Source organism: Desmodus rotundus, chromosome 9 (assembly GCF_022682495.2).
Source record: "Desmodus rotundus isolate HL8 chromosome 9, HLdesRot8A.1, whole genome shotgun sequence".
In the NCBI taxonomy this organism is placed as follows: domain Eukaryota; kingdom Metazoa; phylum Chordata; class Mammalia; order Chiroptera; family Phyllostomidae; genus Desmodus; species Desmodus rotundus.
In genome coordinates, this window is record NC_071395.1 from 28854555 (window position 1) to 28875275 (window position 20721).

A 20721-nucleotide genomic window follows, 5' to 3' on the forward strand; every position below is an offset into this window, starting at 1 on the left:
CCCATATGCAGGGCCAGATTTATTAATAATAGCTCCTCGCTCCTAAAAGCTACTTTGGACTTTGTTAAGCCAATGGTAAGGCTACATTTGGGTGTATATATTCCCTGTCATTAAAATTACAATTACTTAGTGTTTCTTACAGTTAATGTAGCAGTCTCCATATGCCCATCATCTCGTACCCGTAGAATTCCATATCTCATTTCATCATTACTATTTTCATACCGGGGCTGAGAGAAGCAAGCCAAGAAGCTAACATTGTGAACAGTCACAGATTCGAGATTTCAAAGTTTTATGTAAGGTGTCAGAGTAGTTTTCTGTCACCATGTCTTAAGTGTTGCTTATGTAAGCCTGCCTAACAGGTGGAGTCATGTGAAAATATTCATTTGGAAGAGTATTTTAAAGTTCAATTTCAATTGCATCAATAATTTTAGAAACACACTAAGTTGGTTTACTGTATCTTTTAGTTATTTTTATTTTAGTTTGTAAGTAGGTAAAAAATATTTCAGTTTGAGCTTAGGTAAGTTATTAATACTTGCTTCAGGTAAATGTTATTCATGTATCATCCAGATGAAGAATTTTTAAAAATCTAGAGAATTTAATAAAGGTGAAAATAAAATGTGGTTGCTGATTAGGCAACCCTAAAATTCAGTTGGTCATTTTGTGGGAGAGGGCTGATGATAATTTAAAAACACAAAAAAAATATAAAGAATAATTAGCAAATATCTATGTATTTCAACATTGGAACAGATTAATGTTAAATTTTGCTCATTTGTTTCAAATTTATTTATTAAAGAGAAATAAACATCAAAGATATAGTTGAATTCCCATTCCACTTAACACAGAGGCAACCAACATTGTGATATTTCTTTGCCACGATTTTGTATTATTGTATGTAATATCCTATTATGTCTCCTTAAATTAAATGGTGTCATCCCACAACTTGTTTTCTTCATGCAACTTTATGATTTTGAGATCTATCCATGTTGATACACAAAATACAGCATGTTAATTTCAGCAGCTGATAATGCTCTATCATATGAGTATATCGCTCTTTAAAGCCAAACTCCATACTGATAAGTATTTAGGTTGTTTGTTTTCTTGTTATTGTCTTACAAGTTATGGCATATTATACATTATTTTTAATATGTCTCACTGAGCATATGCAAGAGAGATTCTCTAAGAGGTAAGGATTAGAGAGGTGAGCAACTTTATAGATAGTATTCAGTTCATATTCACAGTATCGATATTGTCAAATTTTAAAATATTTCCAATCTGAGAAATCTGGGAAACGGTGTCACATAGTTCTAATTTACTTTACTACCAAGGATGGTATCTTGTAGAATATGTATCTATTTTTTTTAACATTCAGATTTCCCTTTTGTGATTTGCTAATTTACGACCTTTGCTCCTTTTCTACTGGGTTATCTTTCTCCAATTAGTTGGTATACAGTCTTTACTTTTTCTGGATAAATGTCTTATATTCAGACATGGATTTACGGTCTCATTCCAGTCTGTGCTCTTAGCTTTGTTTGGAATTTTTTATTACATAGATGCTCTTTTATTTGATTATGGTAAAGCTTATCAAACTTTTAGCTTTTTATTTGAAATTTTCCTTTATCTCATTTAAGAAATCCAGTACTTGTTTTATTTAAAAAGAATTTACCCAAGATCCTTAAGATATTCTATCTCATTTTTTTTGTAGTGGCAAGATGAAAGAGTAGATTCATGTTGAAGATGCATTAAATTAAAAGGTTGATTTGGTGATACTAGATATACTTGTAACATTGAGTAATAACAAGGAAAAACCTAGTATATTTCTACATTTATTCAGTACCATTGTCTTTCTATAATGTTTCAAAATTATTTTCTCCTTAATATGTTTTGTTAGATTTATTCCTAAGTATATTTTCATTTGTGTGGCTAATTTGATGGGGTTTTTTTCTTTGAATGCATTTCAAATTGGTAATTTTTGGTACTTAGAATCAGAACTATATTCCATACTAGTGAACATTTTCATACTGATGGCAATTACGATCACTTATTTTTTAAAATGTTGATCTAATATTCCCAGAAGAGATTTTTCTTATTTCTCTGTCGTGTATAGATTCTCTTGAACATTTTAGGTAGACTTTCTTCCCTGTCCAAGATAGATTTTTTATAACAGTTAGTTTCTCTTTCTTCCTTACCCTCACATATTTTATTTACTTTTCTGGGGTTTTTCTTACACTAACTAGACCTTCCAATATAATATTGAATAGTAGTAGTGAAAGCTTTCTTGTTTCTCACTTCCGTGGCAAAGCAGATAAAGTGTTATTATTTGATGGTTGATGTAGATTTTTAGCAGGCCTTTTATCGAGTTTAGGTAACTATCTTCTTTCCCTAACTGGTGGCAAAGCAATCATGAATGACTGTTGATCTTTATTGAATATTTTTCTTTAATCTGATAAGATACAGTATTTTATTATAAAATTTGTATGTTAAGATATATATTAAAACTCAACATGGTATTGATGTTTTTACATTCAATAGAATTATATTTTATGTGCTGATACAGGAAGGGACAAAAGTAGGTTTACATTTGTTTGTATGAAAATAATACAACAATTAATAAGTAATCATACAAGAATAAGCTGTGTTTTGCATACTCAAAACTGTAAGTCTATTCCGCCCCACCCTGTGTAACTCAGGAACTCAAGCTTAACACTGTAGCACTCATTGAACTTGTGAGTCAAGCGGGCTCTGCAGACCTGCTTTTAAATTCATACCATTATAATGAGAATCATGCGAGAATCTTATGATACTTGTTGATTCTCAGTCCCTATCCCTGAGCATCTATTGATTGAATTGTACTGAAGAAAATTCTAAGAATCTGTACTAGAGTGGGAAGTAGCAGACCCATATTTAATGTAAATAAAATATGGACATGCACTATGTGCGCTGATAAAAAATAAAATAGGGACACTCATAAAATTTACACACTGATTTTAAAAATCCCAAACCTTTTTTGTTGTTGTTTTTGTTTTTACAATATAGATTCCAGGCTAAGCGAACTACTCCAGGTAAACTAAAAACAACAACAAAAACCTTCTTTATTATAAAAGAGAAAATGTCTGAAGGCACTGACATAATTGAGAGAGAAGGAGAAAGAGAGAGAGAGGAGTAGGAGGAGGAGGAGGAGGAAGAAGTGGGGAGGAGAAAGAAGGGAGGGAGGGTAATTTGTCCTGGGTTGTCCCTCACCTGATCTTTCTAAATCAGAGCTGCTCTCATCTGTAGCTTCAACGCCGGAAGGTTTCTCTTCTTCGACTTCAAACTCACACAGCAATGGCCCAGAGGCTGGCTCTTCTATTATGTCTTCTGAGCTTAGATGATCTTCTTCTTCAGACTGATCAAATGAGGACAGGCTGTCCATGGTCTCAGTGCCGTCACAGCTGTCACTTTCAGCATCACTCTCACTCTCACGCTCACTCTCACTCTCACTGTTACTAGGGCTTGACGTTTCGTTTGACGTGGGAGGTGCAGAAGCCATGGTCTATACAAACAAAGCTATTAATTACCACTTCATTTAAAATAACATATCACAATATGCTTTACTTTTTTCAGAAATAAAATCTGTTCAATTCTTTCTTTTCTCTAAATCTCATCATTATCTATTTTCCTAATAAGGATAATTTTCATAGTCCTCTCACTAAATATGTCCGCAATGAAATCACTCAGAAGGGATGGTGGGGCTGCATGGTAGGGCAAAACATATTCATGAAAATGTGTATGTGAAAGTCACATTGACAAAGACAAAAAAGTAACATATATGTTTAAAGGAAGATTTGATCCAGGAAAACTAGAAAATAGAAAACATTTCTACATACACTTTAACTCTGGAACAGTCTACATAGGTAAATTTCCAGATTTAATTTTTTTTTAATTTAATGATTTAGATGGGGGGGAGGGAGAGAAGGCAACATCGATTTGTTGTTCCACTTATTCATTCATTGGTTGATTCCTGTATGTGAATCGATCAATGAATGAACCAGGGATCAAACCCCCAACCTAAGCACATCAGGATGTCACTCTAACCAACGGAGCTACCCAGTCAGGGCCTCTAGCATTTTTAATATTACTTTGACTGTACTCTTTTATTTCATGGTTGAGCACATAGGCAACCAGATTAAAATGAATTAGCATCTAATTAATGCTTCAATTTGCTGGCTTCTGTGTACCCAATGACTTTCATCATTGTTTCAACTGAGTTTATAAAACGTGTATTCTCTCACTGTATCCACATGTGTACTCTTTCTTTATCTGTCCTTTTCTTAATAGTAAAGTATTTAAGTAGCGACAGGAAGATAGATACCAACATTGGGACATGGTCTTGGCTGGAAGACAGCATCAAATGTTCATTTTTCAGCTAACAGAGGAAAGAATCGAGTATGGTTTCTCAGAAATCAAACTACTAAAGGGTCACTCTATACGTAAAGCAAACAGATACAATCATAGCTACTATCAATACTTAGATTCACAATACAGTTACTTGCAGATACGATCATTCTCTGTAAATAAACTCCAATTTAGTAACGTAAGTAGTGTCACCAAGGTATTTTAATGTCATGAGCTCTTTAAAAGATATCACAGATATACTGATAAAATGATATAAAAAGAAACTACATATACAGAATCACAAAAGTCAATGCTTTATCTTTGTATAAAGATTATATGAGCATAATTGGGCTACAATACCTGTCATCCTACTGAGTGCCTATAGTAATAAAATTATTTTGTGCATTAATTAATCTACTCAGTCATCTTTTATTGGGTATTTACTATAAGGCCAGACACCATTCTAGGCAATATCCTCAAGACCCCTAGCCTCAAGAAGCACACACTCATCTGACAAAATTCCATACCCATTTATGATAAAAACTCTCAACCAAGTGGGTACAAAAGGAATATACCTTAACATAACAAAGGCCATATATAACAAACCCACAGCTAACATAGTCAACTGTGAAAAGTTGAAAGCTTTTTCTGTAACATCAGGAACAAGACAAAGATACCCACTATCACCACTGTTATTGAACATAGTGTCAGAAGTCCTAGCCACAGCTATGAGACAAGAGGGGAAAAAAATATCCATTTGGAAAGGAAGAAGTAAAATTGTCACTATTTGCAGATAACATTACACTATATATTTTTTAAAAAACTAAAAATTCTACCAAAAATATTAGGATTAATAAATGAATTCAGTAGTTGCAGAATATAAAACTAGAAAACTCAAATAGCTATTTTGTTTCTATACACAAATAAGGAATTATCAGAAAAAATAAAGAAAACAATCCTATTACAATTGCATCAAAAAGAATAAATTACCTAGGAACAAATTTAAACAAAGAGGTAAAAGACCTGTACTCTGAAAACTGTAAGACATTAATAAAATAAATTGAAGAAGACATAAATAGAAGCATGTACCATGCTTATGGATTGAAAGAACTAATGTAGTTAAAATGTCCATACTACCCAAAGCAATACCTATCAAAATACCAATGGCATTTTTCACTTAACTGCAACAACAACAAAAAATCTTAAAATGCATAGGGAATCACAACAGACCCTGAGGAGCCAAAGAAATTTGGGGAAAGAAGAAGAAAGTTGGAGGTGTCACGCCCAATAATTTCAAATTACACAACACAGCTGTGGTGAGGAAAGCAGTGTGGTACCGGCACACGTGATACACACACCCATGGAACAGAAACAATCCCGCATATGTGGTCAGTTAATCTACGACACCGGAGACAAACACACACACACAGTGGGCAAAAGACAGTCTCCTCAATAAATAGTGTTGGGAAAACTGGACACATACACGCAAAATTTGAAAACAGATCACATTTTTATACCGTATATAAAACTGACTTCAAAATGCATTAGCAACTTAAGTGTAAGACCTGAAACTATAGACCTTTAGAAGAAAATACTGGCAGTAAACTCTTTCACATTGGCCTTAGCAATAATTTTTGGATACGTCTTCTCAGGCAAAGGCAACAAATGCAAAAATAAACAAATGGAACTATATCAAACTAAAAAAAGTTTGCATAGCAAAAAAAAAATTAGCAAAACAAAAAGTCAATCTGCTGAATGGGCAAAGATGTGTCCAGTGACGAAAAATAGAGAATCTCTACAACTCAACATCAAACAAACAATTCAATTTAAAACATGGGCACAGGACCTGAACATACATTTCTCCAAAGACATACAGCTGGCCAACAGACACATGGAAAAAATACTTACCATCACTAATCATCAGGGAAATGCAAATGAAAACTGCAATAACATATCACCTCACACCTGTCAGAATGGATGTTATCAAAAAGACAACAAATAACAAGTGCTAGTAAGGATATGGAGAAAAGGAACACCATGTGCACTTTGGTGTGATTATAAATTATTGCAGCCACTATGAAAAACAGAATGAAGGTTCCTCAAAAATTAAAAATAGAACTGCCGTACAACCCAGCAATTCCACTGCTGGGTATTTATGCAAAGAAAATGAAAACCGTAGTTTAAAATGATAAATGCAGCCCTATGTTTATTGCAGCATTGTTTTCTTTTAAGATTTCATTTATTTATTTATTTTTAGAGAGAGTCCGGGAAGGGAGGGAGAGAGAGGGAAACATCAGTGTGTGATTGCCTCTGGTGTGCCCCAAACTGGGAACCTGGCCATAATCCAGGCATGTGCCCTGACTAGGAATCCAACCCCGGGACCCTTCTGTTTGCAGTTCGGCGCCCAATCCACTGAACTACACCACCCAGGGCTGCAACATTGTTTCCAATAGCCGAGATATGGCTGCAACTTACGTGCCCGCCTATAGACAAATGGATAAAGGATCTAAGGAACGATCTATCAGCAGCCCTCGCAAGCATACAATCTCACTGGTGTCACATTCTTCACAATTTTTTTTAGTAAAAATACATACAAATTTTGCATTCTACAAGAGTCCCCGTCGCAGGCGAGTTGTGGTCTGCTGCCGCCTAGGAACCGGCTGCACGCTAAGCTCCCCTGAGCGCCGCCTCCTGCCTCCTACCCCGTCCCCAACCCCCTCAACCCTCCCCCCATCCGCATCCACAGAGGTACAGTGAAACTCGTATGAACTCCACCTTCTGCCTTTGGTCACCCCGCCTAGCACCCCCCAACCTCCAGGAAACCGGTCGGTGGTGCCAAAAAGGTTGGGGGTTGCTGTTCTACCACACAATATGTCAGTATTTTTAAAATATAAAAATGTGTTTTGAAAATTGTTCAATTCATCCTCATGTAGCCCTCTGAATAATTCCATATTGTTAGACCAGCAATACTCCTGTGGCATTAAAAGGGAAGTGGCTGCTCCATAGGGCTCCACAATTACATATCAGAAAGAATTACAGAGACAAGAACTAACTTTTCCTTTGATTTCCACCTGTACTGCAACAGTGCAGAAACAGCCTCAGTTGTTTAAAGAACCTCCGTTAAGTCGAGTCACACATCCCCACCAATCCTAAAGAGAAATGCATTCTCTATTATTAAATTTAGAAATACACTCAAGATAGCTCTGGTAACAGTATTTAAAAATCCAAATTTACAAATCACCATTGAAGGCAGATTTCTCACTAACAGCATTGTTTCTCAATCAGTCCTTCCAAACTCATCATTGTCCTATCCTTGGCTTCCCCAACACAGTTAGAAATGTTTCTTTAAATTAATATGTGTGTGTGTCATTTTACATTTGCCTGTCTGTGATGATAAGCTATAAGCCTAATGCAAAATTGTGTGCCACATCTATTTTTAATAATCCAGCTGGCACCGGGAAGTCCTAGCATGTTTCACAAATAAAATTCATTCTAAAGCAGCTATTTTAACATCAATCTCAAATGGATGTTGGAGTTCATTTATTTGCAAATACATTATTTTGTCTTCGAACTAAAACCACCACCACTTCGTTGCCCCAGGGATAACTAACCTGCCAGTTTAACTTAGCTCTGAGCAGCCAGTTCTTTCTTCTTACATGGTCCCTCAGTATCAGCACACAATTTTTTCCCTCGCCAGTTCATCTACACACAAGGCACCAAACCCTCTCTTACCTGGGATCTGTAGTTTTCCTTTTACAGTCCAAAAGCCAGCCCCAGGTCATGAGCCAGGGGAAGTCAGCTCTGAGGTGTTCATTCAGAGCTACACTCTCTAAGTGAGCAAGAGCACCTTCTCTGCACCAGCTGAGTCACCCTGCTTTTGGTTTCATTTCCTGGAGGGGTTGGGAACAAAAAATCCTTAGGCCACACCCTCTGAAAAAACACTGAAGGCAAAGTGCAAAATAGATACATACCTCCCTCACTACTTCACTGCGGTCTGGGACATGCCCTCGAGACCAACTAGTCCAAGGACTTGGTGCAGCCTCTGATTTGTTGTTAGATTTGTTATTATCACTGTCATTCTTTTATTATCAAACTATAAAGCATATAGCACTAGAGACACTCAATAAAATACAAGTCTTTCATTATAATGTAAAGATATTTGTTATCAAAGCTGATTGAATGTTAGTTTCCATCATGAGAATACAATCGGAATAAGGGGATTCGATTCCACGACAGTAGAATGAGCCCACAGAGAAACACTCCTCCCTCCATAGAACTAAAGGCCCCAACCCCAACCCCAGCCACCTTCCTTTCTGAAGACCTCTTTTTATAGGTTGCCCATTCTCTCTAATGTGCTGATCCTCTTTTTTAGTTTGGTTTCTAGCATTTAGACAATATCACAGTTTAAGGGCTTTGCTCTCTCAGTCTACAGAAAATATTCTGACACTTAATAGAAGTTTGAATGCAGCTCATTACGATGATTAAGTTTTGAGTTCATAGGTGAAGATTTGGAGTTGGAGAATGCTGGAAGAGTTGCTTGTATGTTTTCCCTTTCTATGAGATCATCTGGCAGAAAAGCTGCACAGACATGATGGTATTTGAGGTGGGTTTAAAGCACAGCTGAGACTTAGAGACAGCTACTGGGGGGGAAATTCAGAGCCAAATAATTGGTTTAAAAAGAGGAAAATGTAAACTTCACTTTGGAGGGCACTCTGTGGACTGGTTTAGTTCGGCCAGATTATTAAAAATATATTAACAAAAAGTGGGCAATACAGCTTGAAAGACAGAAGGATGCCACATTGTAGAGGTCTCAAATAGCATCCCAAGGAGTTTGGATTTTGTCATTGAGAAAATATCATGGAGTTTTAAGTGTATAAATTGCCTCTGTACCTCCAAATATTAAATATTCACTGATGAATGTTGTGTTCCTAATTTTTATCTTTAGCTTGAATATCTTTCTCAACCTTAGATCCCATCTTTCAAGCTACCTACCAGAAATGTTAATGAGGTAGCTAATCTAAATATGCCCCAAATTGAAACCATTATCTTCTGCTCCTCAAATGTTCGCCCTGATATATCTTACATAGTTTAATGGCATCCAAACCCATTCTGCCATTCAAATGAGAAACCTGCCTCTTCTCCTACCAGACCCATGTTGAACCCACTTTAGAGCTTGTCAATTGGATTTCCTTAACACCTTTCCTCTTCATTCCTTCTTTCTATGTCTAGCTCCCCTTTGTTAAGGCTCTTGTTTTATCACCTCTGACTTTGACTATTTTAAGAGCCTCCCAAGCAGTCTGGATCTCCAGTATTATTTTGTATTGCAGTCACTACACAGCTGCTAAGAGTTTCGTTCCAGAAGAGAAGTTTGGACACTTTACCCACATGCTTTGCTGCCTCCAGTGGATCTCCATGAAGTGTTTAATAAAAGTCCAACTGTCTAAGTGATGTCTTTCCCCAATAACTCTTAGCAGATACAATTGCTACCTTTTCTGTGTTCCTAAAAAGTATTGTATTATACTTGTGTATATTTATCTCACAGAGATGCTTTACAAAGTAAATGATATATTACCTGTAAGACATTTAGCACAGTGCCTAGCAAATTATAATTTACCAATAAAGATTGATTGTTATTATTGTCAGAAGTATAGTATGGTAGTTAAGAGGGTGCCTTTTCAAGCCAGATTGTTTCGGTTCAAATTCATCAAATAAGTGAGCTTTCGACTCCCTAGCTGCATGATCTTGAACAAGTTATCTAATTGCTCTGAATCTAAATTTCTACATCAACACAATGCAAACAATAATTATATCTATCTCCAATGTTTATTGTAAGAATTAAAAGAAATAGTTTCTCTAAAGTACCCAGCACATGCCAAAGGTAAAATTGTAACTAAGTCCTTAATATGCCCTTAAAGAATATTAAAGAATAAAATATCTACTTACCTCAACATGTTGAATGGTTAAACAAAATGTAGCACATCCATACCATGGAAAACTACTCAGCAAGGAATATACTCTTGATAATGCATCAACTTGGATGTCTCTCAAAGGAATTATGCTGAGTGAAAAAAGCCAGTATCAAAAGGCTACATACTATATGATTCTAGTTATATAGTGCCACGTCCAGTTCCAGTACGGTCAACCATGTTGTTTGACAAAGTCCAGACATGGGGGATATGTCTTCAAAGAAGCGTATCCTGGCCTGGAGGACATGGCATTACTTGGGATCTGAGTGTGATTTTGTTCTTTCTCTTTCTTGGAATCTGTATTTTTACTGCCTTAATCATCTGGAATCTCCTAGAAATGATCACCACTCTTAGAAATGACCAGCAGCTGACACAAACAGGATATAATCAGACCAATGCGTCTCTGGTGAACAAGTCCCTGAATGTCTAAAAGTCGTTAGAGTAACAGCCCCTCCTTTACCTTGAATAGGAATATATATCAATTAGACAGCCACAGAAATAAGAAAAGCTGGTTAGCTGTTAAGCATGTAGAAGCAGTTATTATGAAGTTAAAGTTTATAGTACACAGAGAAACATTTTAGACAGAAAAGATTATGAAGTTAAAGTTTATAGTACACAGAGAAACATTTTAGACAGAAAAGATAGATAGCTAAGTTAGATATCACAAAGGCCTTATTGCCTCTGCTCAATCTACTGTATACTTTTGCCCTATGAACAATTTCTAAAAATGTCTAATCGTCTGATTCATGACTGTCCTGGTTAAAATAATCTTTGTTCACTATAACTGAATCTATGAAAACTTTAGTCGAAACAATCCTCATTTAATATAATTAAATACTTTTCCTGGTTACCTTTGTATTAATTTTTCTGCTTAACTGATCATGCTATGCACCTACAAATGTTAATCTATGCCAGAAAAGAAAATATAAAAATCCACTTGTACTTGCAATAAACGAATCAGTGCTTCACCTGCCTCTGAGCTGTGTAGTTGCCTGATCTCCACGCGCCGACGCCTCATAGCACCTTTGGGACCCCCTGGACTCTGCTGCGGCTGGACCGCAGCAATATAGGTCTTGAAATGAAAAAATTACAAAATGAGAACAGCTAGTAGTTGTAAGAGTTTAGGAATAAGTTCTGGGGTGAAGGGGTGTGGAATTAGATAAGAAGGGAGAAGCAAGAGTCAGGAGACCATTGTTATTGGAAACAATGTTACTTTTTAAAACCACTTACCTTTGATGATAGGGTGATACACAGTTTCTCCAATTACAGGAGAGATATGCTGTATGTAATGTAATTCTTTGGAAGCAAAGTAACAAAACAGTAAGAAAACTAACACATTAATTTTATATTAAATATCACTCACATTACACTTATGTTAAGGATAGCCTATCTAATTCCACAGAAGCCTTGCAGAGGATGTTCTGCATGTTGAATACTTAGGTGATGATGATGATGATGACAACGACAATGACACCAAAATGCCTCATATAGTTCTTGCCATACAGTTATTATGTTATACAAAGACACTCACACACATACACAACAGAAAAGTTTATTAACTATATAGCATGCTAATTATTCACCATTCATCAAGTGGAACTGGATCATCACAAAGGTCCTCATCCTTGTTTTCTTTGCATTGCACAGGCTGAGGAGGACCAGGAGGGGGACCAGGAGGAGGAGATGTTGTTTTTGTGGGTGACAGCTGCAAAAGAGGAGGAGAAGGTGGAAAGAGGCAGATACTCTCAATGTAACTTTAGAGAAATACATCTCAATTTCTGTCTGACTTTTTTGCTTTTCCGTTTCTCTAAAAATGTTGCTATTCAATACAAATCCCTCTTCCACCATTTGCTTTAGTTCCAGTGCCCATATCACAGAAGGGTCCGTGTAGTGAAAGAAGTCAGAGCAGTCTTGAATAATCAGAAGGCTTCTGCCTGACTATCTAATGTCATTCTGTTTTCAGGCCCCGCCTCTTCCACGTCTTCTTCCTCGAGGCCTGGCACGGGCTTCTAAGCATTCATCTGCAGCAAGTCTTCTTCCGTTAACTCCTGGCACGGTGTCTTTAGCTCTCAAATTTCTCGAAGATCCACATCTTGAAACCCTTCACCACCGTCACCGCCTTTTTTATTTGTTTTGCCATATCCACAGTCCTTTCCAAAATTTCTGTGATTGTCTCTGTCATATTTTATGGTAGTAAACAATAAAATAGACTACTATTTACATATATTTTATGCATTCATGACACACCTAATTTTTCCGATATTCTAAGCTTTGTGGTTTATCTGTGAGTTTTTTCAAATTGTCACAAGTCTCTAAAAAAATTGCAATATAGTTATTGAAAAATCCACATGTAAGTGGACCCACCCAGTTCAAGCCCCTGTTGTTGAAGGGTAAAATGTATGTATAAAATATTATATAAAATTCATATGTGTGTGCAAATGGATTGACAGATACACTAATTTAACACAAAGAGACCAATGGTATGTAGATTAAACCCACTTTATTTCTTTGTAGTTTTCATGCCACTTATACACAGTTAAAATCAAACCAAATCATCAGCTATGTTTAACTTTAAAACATCAGAGAATTTTATAAACAAAACTCTTATTTATAATTTTAAATTAGTAGTTTAAGATCACTGGAAGATATTATTTTAATGGCCATATATCTAAGTGATGTAATCACATTTAGGTCAATTAGAGAGAATATATTTTAACTTGAGAATATGGTTATCATTAATTTTAGCCTTAATAAATACTTCACAAACTATGACTTAGAGGTGAAAGATGTTCCAAATGCAATATTTGGTTAAGTCTCACAGAGTAAAAATTGTTTTTGAGTCACATACAAAGTCCTTGTATTTTCTCAATCAGTCTGAAACTAGCTGCGACCTAAGTGTGATTACTCAACTGTGCAAAGAAACAAAAACTCAGAAACCTGAATAACCCATACAATGGCACTCGTGAGAGGACGTGGCAGGTTTGACCGCCGCTCGGACTCCACGTGCTCGTTCTCCTTTATCCCACTTGTATTTCCGACCAAAAGGACGAGAATCATAAAATACGACTTGAAAAATGCCCATGGAGATACTTTAGGTGGTTTGAATAGACTTTGTTTTTAGACTTTCTGAAGTTTCTCAGAAAAGGTTTCACTCAGTTGTTCAAAGGCCAGGACCACATCGTCGTCTTCATTCTCGCATAGCTCACGCAGAGAAACACTGTAAATAAAAATAAATACACATGAAACACCTGTTTTAGAGGAGTCATCAGTATTAAAAGAAGAGCTTTCCCCGGGTAGGCAGATGAAGTAAATCTCATTAGAAGATGAAATGTTAGTAAAAAATAAAGAATAATGACAAATATTTATTTTTAAAAAACTGTACAGAAAAACGAAGATAACAAGACAACTCCCAGTCTATTACTGTAGTCCATGTCCATTACTAAGAGGATGATAGAGTCACCAAGCTCTGTGTAACTGGATCCCTCCTTCCTCCAACAGCAGCCACCAAAACTTTCCTTCTTTTCTACCCAAGTCACCTACGAAGTCATTTTGTGGTTTTTCTCTGCTACTGTGTCCAGTATATACTGAAATCCACAAGCAACTAGCTCTATGAAGAGCAAAATATTCCTTCCTTTACCAAGATGTGTGAGAAAATAAAGAAAACATGGTGTGGTAAACAGCATAATGACCCTCCAAGATATGCCCAGAGATTTGGTAACAGGTTAGGTTACATGGCAAAGGAGAATTAAGGTTGCAACTAATCAGCTAACCTTGACATGGGGATATTACCCTGGACTATCCAGGTAGGCCAAGATCCTTAAGTCTCAAAGGTCCTGATCAGTAGAAGAGAGAGGCAGGAGAAAATTAACTCAGAGTGATGCAAGGTGAGCCCCCACCCACCAATGCTGACTTTGGACATAGAAAGAGGCCACGATGGAAGTAATGCCGGCAGCCTCTAGAAGCTGGAATAAACAGTAAAAGAGATTGTCCCAAAGCCTCCAGAAAGGAAGGCAACCTGCCAACACCCTGATTTTAGCTCAGTAAGGCCCATTTTGAACTTCTGACCTCCAAACTTGTAAGAATAAATTGGTATAGGTTTACACCACTAAGTTTGTGGTACAATAATTTGTTACAGCAGCAATAAGAAACTAAAACACAGGCGAGGAGAAAGGAGAGAGGAAATTCAAGAATGAATGCTGCAGCTGGACTGATCAAGGACTGAAAACAACCAAGATCTGACTTTCATCAGCCTTTTATAATTGTATCTGCATTAGTTCCACTAGACGTCCAGTCTTACTCCTAGTGTCTTCACTGACCTACCAAAATGAACGATCAGATCTCTATTCACAATTTCGCATTTCCTCCTACTCACACACATAGTTGTGACTACGGAACACTTCCTCCTGAATGATATCCCACAGATATTGCAACGCACTATTTGTGTTTGTCAGTCCCCACATGTCATCGGCACACCTATGTTTCCTATGGATCTAAAACAGACACGCTGGCATCTTCTCACCAATGGCATGACATTTATTGACAATGTCTTTGAATTGTTTAGTTTTTATTTTTACTTAAGTAAAGTTGGAATACAATATTATATTAGTTTCAGGTATACAATATAGTGACTTAACATTTACATTTCTTACAATGTGATCACCACACCAAGTCTAGTAATCAGCTGGCCCCACACAGACTTACCCCCACATCGCTGACAGCGCTCCCCTTCACCTCTTTCGCCCATCCCCCACCTCACTCCCCACTGGCAACTGTCGCTTGATCTCTGTTTCTATGAGTCTGCTTTTGTTTGCCTTTGTCTGTACATTTATTTGGGGGGGGGGGGTAGATTCACTCTCTCATAAGTATTTCACTTCTTCAGCATCACTTCTCTTTCCTTAATTCGGAACCTCACTCCCTCCCACCTGCATGCCTGTTGCAGCCTTTGAGTCTCCACCACACACATAATCATAATACACATATTCTGTCATACGTACACCATGGGCCCCTATCACACTCACTCACACGCACTGTCTACACGCTGCTCACAATAGGAAGCTCAAACTCTACAGTATGATAATGAAGCCCTTTCCCACATACACCCAAACTGCCTCTGAAGCTGCTTCACGCAGCCCAGGACCTCTTCATCCCTATCACAACCCCTACCACATCCTACACACCAGCACACTGTGTTTGCAGCCTCTGCCCCACCCATCAGGCCCTTTCTCCTTTCTGTCCTTCGAAAACGCTGTTCCCTCTGCCCCATCCTTTAAGACTTAGTCAAAAAACTACTTCATTGGAGAATCCTTTTCTGAATTCAAGGAAGAATAGGTCACCGTTGATCCACCATCCTAGCACTTACTACCTTTGTAATATCTGCAAGTCAGTGTCCTCTCAAAACACTAAGGTTTGTGTAAAGCAGGAATTGATTTAATAATTCTCTGTATCTCAAATGTTTAGACTATACCTCAAACCAATAATACTTCAATACTTTTATAAAAATGAATGAATGAGTGATTTTTTCCTAGGCTCCGCTTTTGAGAGAGCTCCAAAGTCTCTGAAGTTTCTTGGAATTCTCTAGAGACTGCAACTTGGATAACTCTGAACATTCAAGGAATACTCAGTCGAGAGCAACTCCCTCTGTTCCACCATTCTAAAAGTTTCCTTCTCCATATAAAAAGCACAAACATGTCTGACTCATCTCAGATCAAAGAAATAAAATGACCTGATTAGCAAAAAAAAAAAAAAAAAATCCCATAATGGAGGGATTCATGGCAAATTATACGTAGGTATACATTTTTTAAAGTAAGTGACAGAAAAAGGAACATTCATAAAGTATAGAAGTACATGCAGATCAGGGGCTCAATGACATCTTTAAGGATGAGCTCAACATTTTTAACTGAACACTAAGTTTTGGAAAGCTCCAAGTTAGTATTTAAAATATAGGACATACCTGATAGATTTAATGGTGAGTGAAAAATCTTTCAACAGCTGATAAGCGTCGCTTTCATTCATCCTAAACAAAACAATATTCGGAAAATTAATGGTGTGGAAGCGTTAAAGAACTCCTTATTTCATAACTGAAATGCCAGATTTGTCAATAATAATAGATGACTTTTGTCTGTAAAGATGCATTTACCAGAATCATTTCTGCCACAGACTCCCAGTTGGTGATTTAATCTGTGGCAGTGAGGACTGTGAGTGTGAGGCGCAAGCATCACAGCCACAGACAATCAAAGCGCGCCGGAGGCTGACCATCTCAGGAGAAACCCAAGCAGGAAAGTAATGCCCAAGACAGTGAATGCGAGCTAGAGAATCAGCGAGAAGACCAGGAGATTATTTACTAACATCGCAATGTTTTATTCACAATAATGAGCCGTATTTTTTAAAAGGTCACTATTTCTCAAGTGTCAGAAGTTATAAATACCTTATTTCGATAAGGACTGTTCCAATTTTATGTAAAATGCACACTGAATTCCTGATTGGAGTGACGGAATGCTCTTTTCCTCATCTCTGTGCTCTGTGCCTGGGCCAATAAATCCAAGAGGACTTATTCCCACTGAGTATTTTTAAAAATGGGTTCCCTGCCAAAGGGCTAAAACAATTGTTGTTTTTTCAGTCCTCAAATGTGTGAGTTACATACTTTCTATATAGTTCTCTCAGATAATGAAGAACATGGCATTATTTGTTATTGTTACTCAGTTTTTAAATATCTAATAATGAATAAATAGGATACTTAATAAGTAAAAATACATCAGTGAGCATGTGAAAATATACCTTTAGAGTAAATCTTTATGTCAAGGGAGTCAGCCTAAGTCCCAAGATTTTTTCTGGTAAACCACAAACAAAAACAACGAAGAAATTGTTTTTTTCTCTAGCCATTAGTCTTTAGGAATAAAATGCCAGTATGTTTAGCATGATTAACCCATACTTGAAATAGCAAAAAGGCTTTTGCCTAAAATTTACTAGGCAGAATGAATTTTAGAAATTTTAGAGAGAGAGAGCTAGAGACCAACATGGAGAGGGAGATGAATACAGATGGAGACAGAGAGAGAGAGAGAGAGAGATGAAGGCATAGACACGGATGTGGATGTGGAGAGAGACAGAGGTAGCAATACACACAGAGGCAAATAAAACATACCTGTTGTCCTGGACTAATCCTATCAAGGAACCGTGTTTGTAGAAGTCAAGTGCATAGGCATTAAGCGGCATTCTTCTTCCTTGGCTATCGTATTTCTGTGGCCACAGCAAAGGAGCCTGAGTGTGACTGATACCAATTGTGCGCAGCATGACCTGAGGCAATACAATTTTTCTTAATTTGTTGTTCTGCATAAAGAAAGTTTATAATTTCTTACATTGTGCTTTTCAGTTACTTCCATGAGCCAATATTTTTAAAGCACACTCCTTCGGTGAGGGAGGAGAACGTCTTTCACACACACGGGGCAGTGCCATCCTAAGCCAGCCGAGAGAATGGCGTGGCTCCGCCTGAGAACATCACTGCCTCGCCAAGCACACTGATGGCAGCTTCAACCGCCCAGCTTAGGATACAGCAAGACTCACTCGGAAAGGAAAGCTGACTTAAAATTTCATCACTGTCCTAATTGGTATAGGAAATACCTTTATAAACACAGTATCAGGAAGTTAGTACTTTTCCGAACAATGCTAACAATTTGTATAATCCAGTTACTGGAATAAAAAGGAAAGGGAGGAAGGAGGGAAGAAAAGATGGCAAATAAGAAAAGAAAGAAAGCCAATGAATAGTTTTCCATGTCTGCTCTTTTTTTGGAAACTATACTTGGCAGAGCCAACAGGAACTCTAGTACATTGCTAGTGAGAGTGTAAATTGGTGCAACTGTATTCTAAAATGACTTGGCAGTGGCTTGGAAAGTCACTATTATTAACATTTCTTGTAACATTTGTATTCCATTATGATCCAGAAAATTGACCCTAAAAATCCAGGTAATTTATACTCAAAGGGAACTGTTGCACACGTACATTAGGTGTTCATAGCAGCCCCATGAATAAATTAAGACTAGAAACAAACACAAACACTAATTAACAGGAGAATAGATCAACAGGTTTTTTCCCTTTCATACTATACAATATAATGAAGTAGTAAAAATAAAATAGAGTTTCACGTCACAACATGAATGAATCTTGGAGGCATAGTGTTGGGCATAAGAAAGCAACTTCCAGGAGACCACAGTATTCCTTCACTTTTATAAAATTCAAAAGCAGCAAAAATAAAATGTGATTTGGAATCTGACATTTGTAAAGGATAAATACAACCACAAAGTTTAGGACAGTTGCTGTCATGGGGAAAAGGGGAGAGACAAGTGAATGAAATAAGACATTTGAAATAAGACATAAGTGCTCTTATTAGTTTTATGCCTTCTACCTTATCTATATGCCATTTAAAGATAGGTGCCCTGGCTGGTGTGGCTCAGTGGATCAAGTGCTGGCCTGTGAACCAAAGGGTTGCTGGTTCAATTCCCAGTCAGGGCACATGGGTTGTGGGCCAGGTCCCCAGTGGGGGGCACACAAGAAGCAATCGCACATTGATGTTTCTCTCCCTGTCTTTCTCCCTCCTTTCCCCTCTGTCTAAAAATAAAGAAATAAAATCTTTAAAAAGACTGAAAAAGATATGTATGTATGCATATTTAGTATTATACTAAAATGCAACAAACAAGAGAAGCAAAATATGTTTTAAGGGATTATAACTTACACTAGTAAAGTAGATTTGTATAAAGTGAGTTGGGTAAGGCAAGGAGCATGTTACCACAAGCAATACTCTGGAAACAGGCACAAATGCAAGATGCTTCAAAACAGAGGAAATAGACGCACCCCCTTCTCTCCAGCGCATCATCAATAACACCTATGAGTCTGAGTCACTTCATACCCTGCCCCTTAAAGGTCACTGCTAATTCATAGTGATCGTGTGGCAGGAAGACATAGATATTATATCCTACTGTATATGACTTCATCAGTGTCTCTTCAATAGTCATGGAGAAAGTTGCACATGGAAAGTGTCCATAATTTGAAGTAATTGTATGATATAGAGAAGGGGAAATTATAATTAACAATTAATATCTTTTTTCAATGTAAGAGAAAAATATTCTAAATTCCCTTATGTAAATAATTGTTTATAGTCGTACAAATAAAATACAGGAAAAAGGCCTCCATAAAATTATTGATCTTCTAAGCTGAAGTACACACCTTTATTATTTCTGTGCTAGAAAACCATACTCTTCAAAAGCAGTTTATTATCAACCAGACTGGTGGGATGGGGTAAAGCTCTACAGAGCTACCCACACAGAGCTGCACACAGGATCTGGAGCGGTGGTCTCCACTTTGTTCTGTTGTTTGTGGTTTTTGCCTTGGACATCGCTTCCTCTGTTTTTTTTTATTTTATTGTTCAATTACAGTTCATATTCAATATTACTATGTGTATCAAATGTAGCAAAACTTATTTTCTCTCTCAAAATTTGTATTAAGATATAAATTAAATTTCTGAAAGTTTATTCCAATGGTCAAATGAACTACTCAGCATATTCCAATTGTGTCAAGTTCTTCATACTCCATTTTGGACATCAGTGGTCCAGAGTATGTGAGGGATTTACAGCATTTGTAGCAATGCTGGGGAAGCCTGTGATAGTCTTAGGTGATCTTTTCACTGCAAACGGTGTCAATGTTCCCTAGAGTCTTCAAGGTGGAAGAAAAGCGGTGGCCCCGGAAGTTTTATGTAGTAGAGCAGGGTCCCTCGGGCCGATACTGAGGAACAAATCACACTGGCCGTAAGAGCACCATTTCCTGGATATATCTGTTGATACGCCTAGATTTTATTTTTCACTTTGGGAAATTTGAAGGCCTTTCTAAGCTGCCCGGAAGTGTAAATCCATTTTTGTTTTCCCTTAAAGACCTTTTATTTATAAACTCCATTTTCTACTTACATGGTCTGGAGTTTCTGGTTGAAGCAAATCACCATCAGAGTTCCCAGAGAGACAAACAAATGGAGAAATGGCTCTTCTTCCTTCCTTGCAGCTCATCAAGTGAGATACAAGTTGGGAGTCTTCACATTCTTTACCCATGAAATCTGGCCATGACAGGTTGGGGAAGATTCATTTTAAAAATCAGCCAAATTATTAAGCCCTATGTACCTGCTCTAGACCATGCAGCTTTCCAGGACCAACATCTTAATGAAGACTGGGTAAGATGTGTCACATAAAATGAATATCAGCAAATGTTAGCTACTAATATTATTATCAATATTATGAATTTTTATTTTCTATTTCATTTGCTTTGATCAACAGGTAATAAAGTACTAAATTTAAATTATAAGCTCTTTAAACACAGAATTGTAGTTATTACCTTGGTACTTTTTTTCCCC

The 20721-nt window shown here is 37.1% G+C and overlaps 2 protein-coding genes across 7 annotated transcripts in view; both read right to left on the bottom strand.

Annotated features, from left to right (window-relative positions):
- The window catches only part of LOC112312428 (probable ATP-dependent RNA helicase DDX60), a 74098-nt gene extending 65879 nt beyond the window's left edge, over window positions 1–8219 (bottom strand). The window contains 2 exon segments of the mRNA XM_053911770.1: window positions 3238–3529; window positions 8104–8219. Coding sequence (XP_053767745.1) covers window positions 3238–3526 — 289 coding nt within the window. The 5' untranslated portion in view covers window positions 3527–3529; window positions 8104–8219.
- A 3679-nt stretch (window positions 8220–11898) lies between these two features.
- Window positions 11899–20721, bottom strand: part of LOC112312318 (probable ATP-dependent RNA helicase DDX60) — a 101356-nt gene continuing 92533 nt past the window's right edge. For 5 of the 6 annotated variants that reach the window (XM_053911599.2, XM_053911595.2, XM_053911596.2 and 2 more), the window contains 4 exons: window positions 20285–20427; window positions 17476–17627; window positions 16288–16350; window positions 11899–13554 (listed from right to left, as the gene is read on the bottom strand). In XM_053911599.2, coding sequence (XP_053767574.1) covers window positions 13455–13554; window positions 16288–16350; window positions 17476–17627; window positions 20285–20427 — 458 coding nt within the window. In that variant the 3' untranslated portion in view covers window positions 11899–13454. The remainder of the gene's footprint in view (window positions 13555–16287; window positions 16351–17475; window positions 17628–20284; window positions 20428–20721) is intronic. The other variant, XM_045202602.3, reaches the window with a different exon arrangement.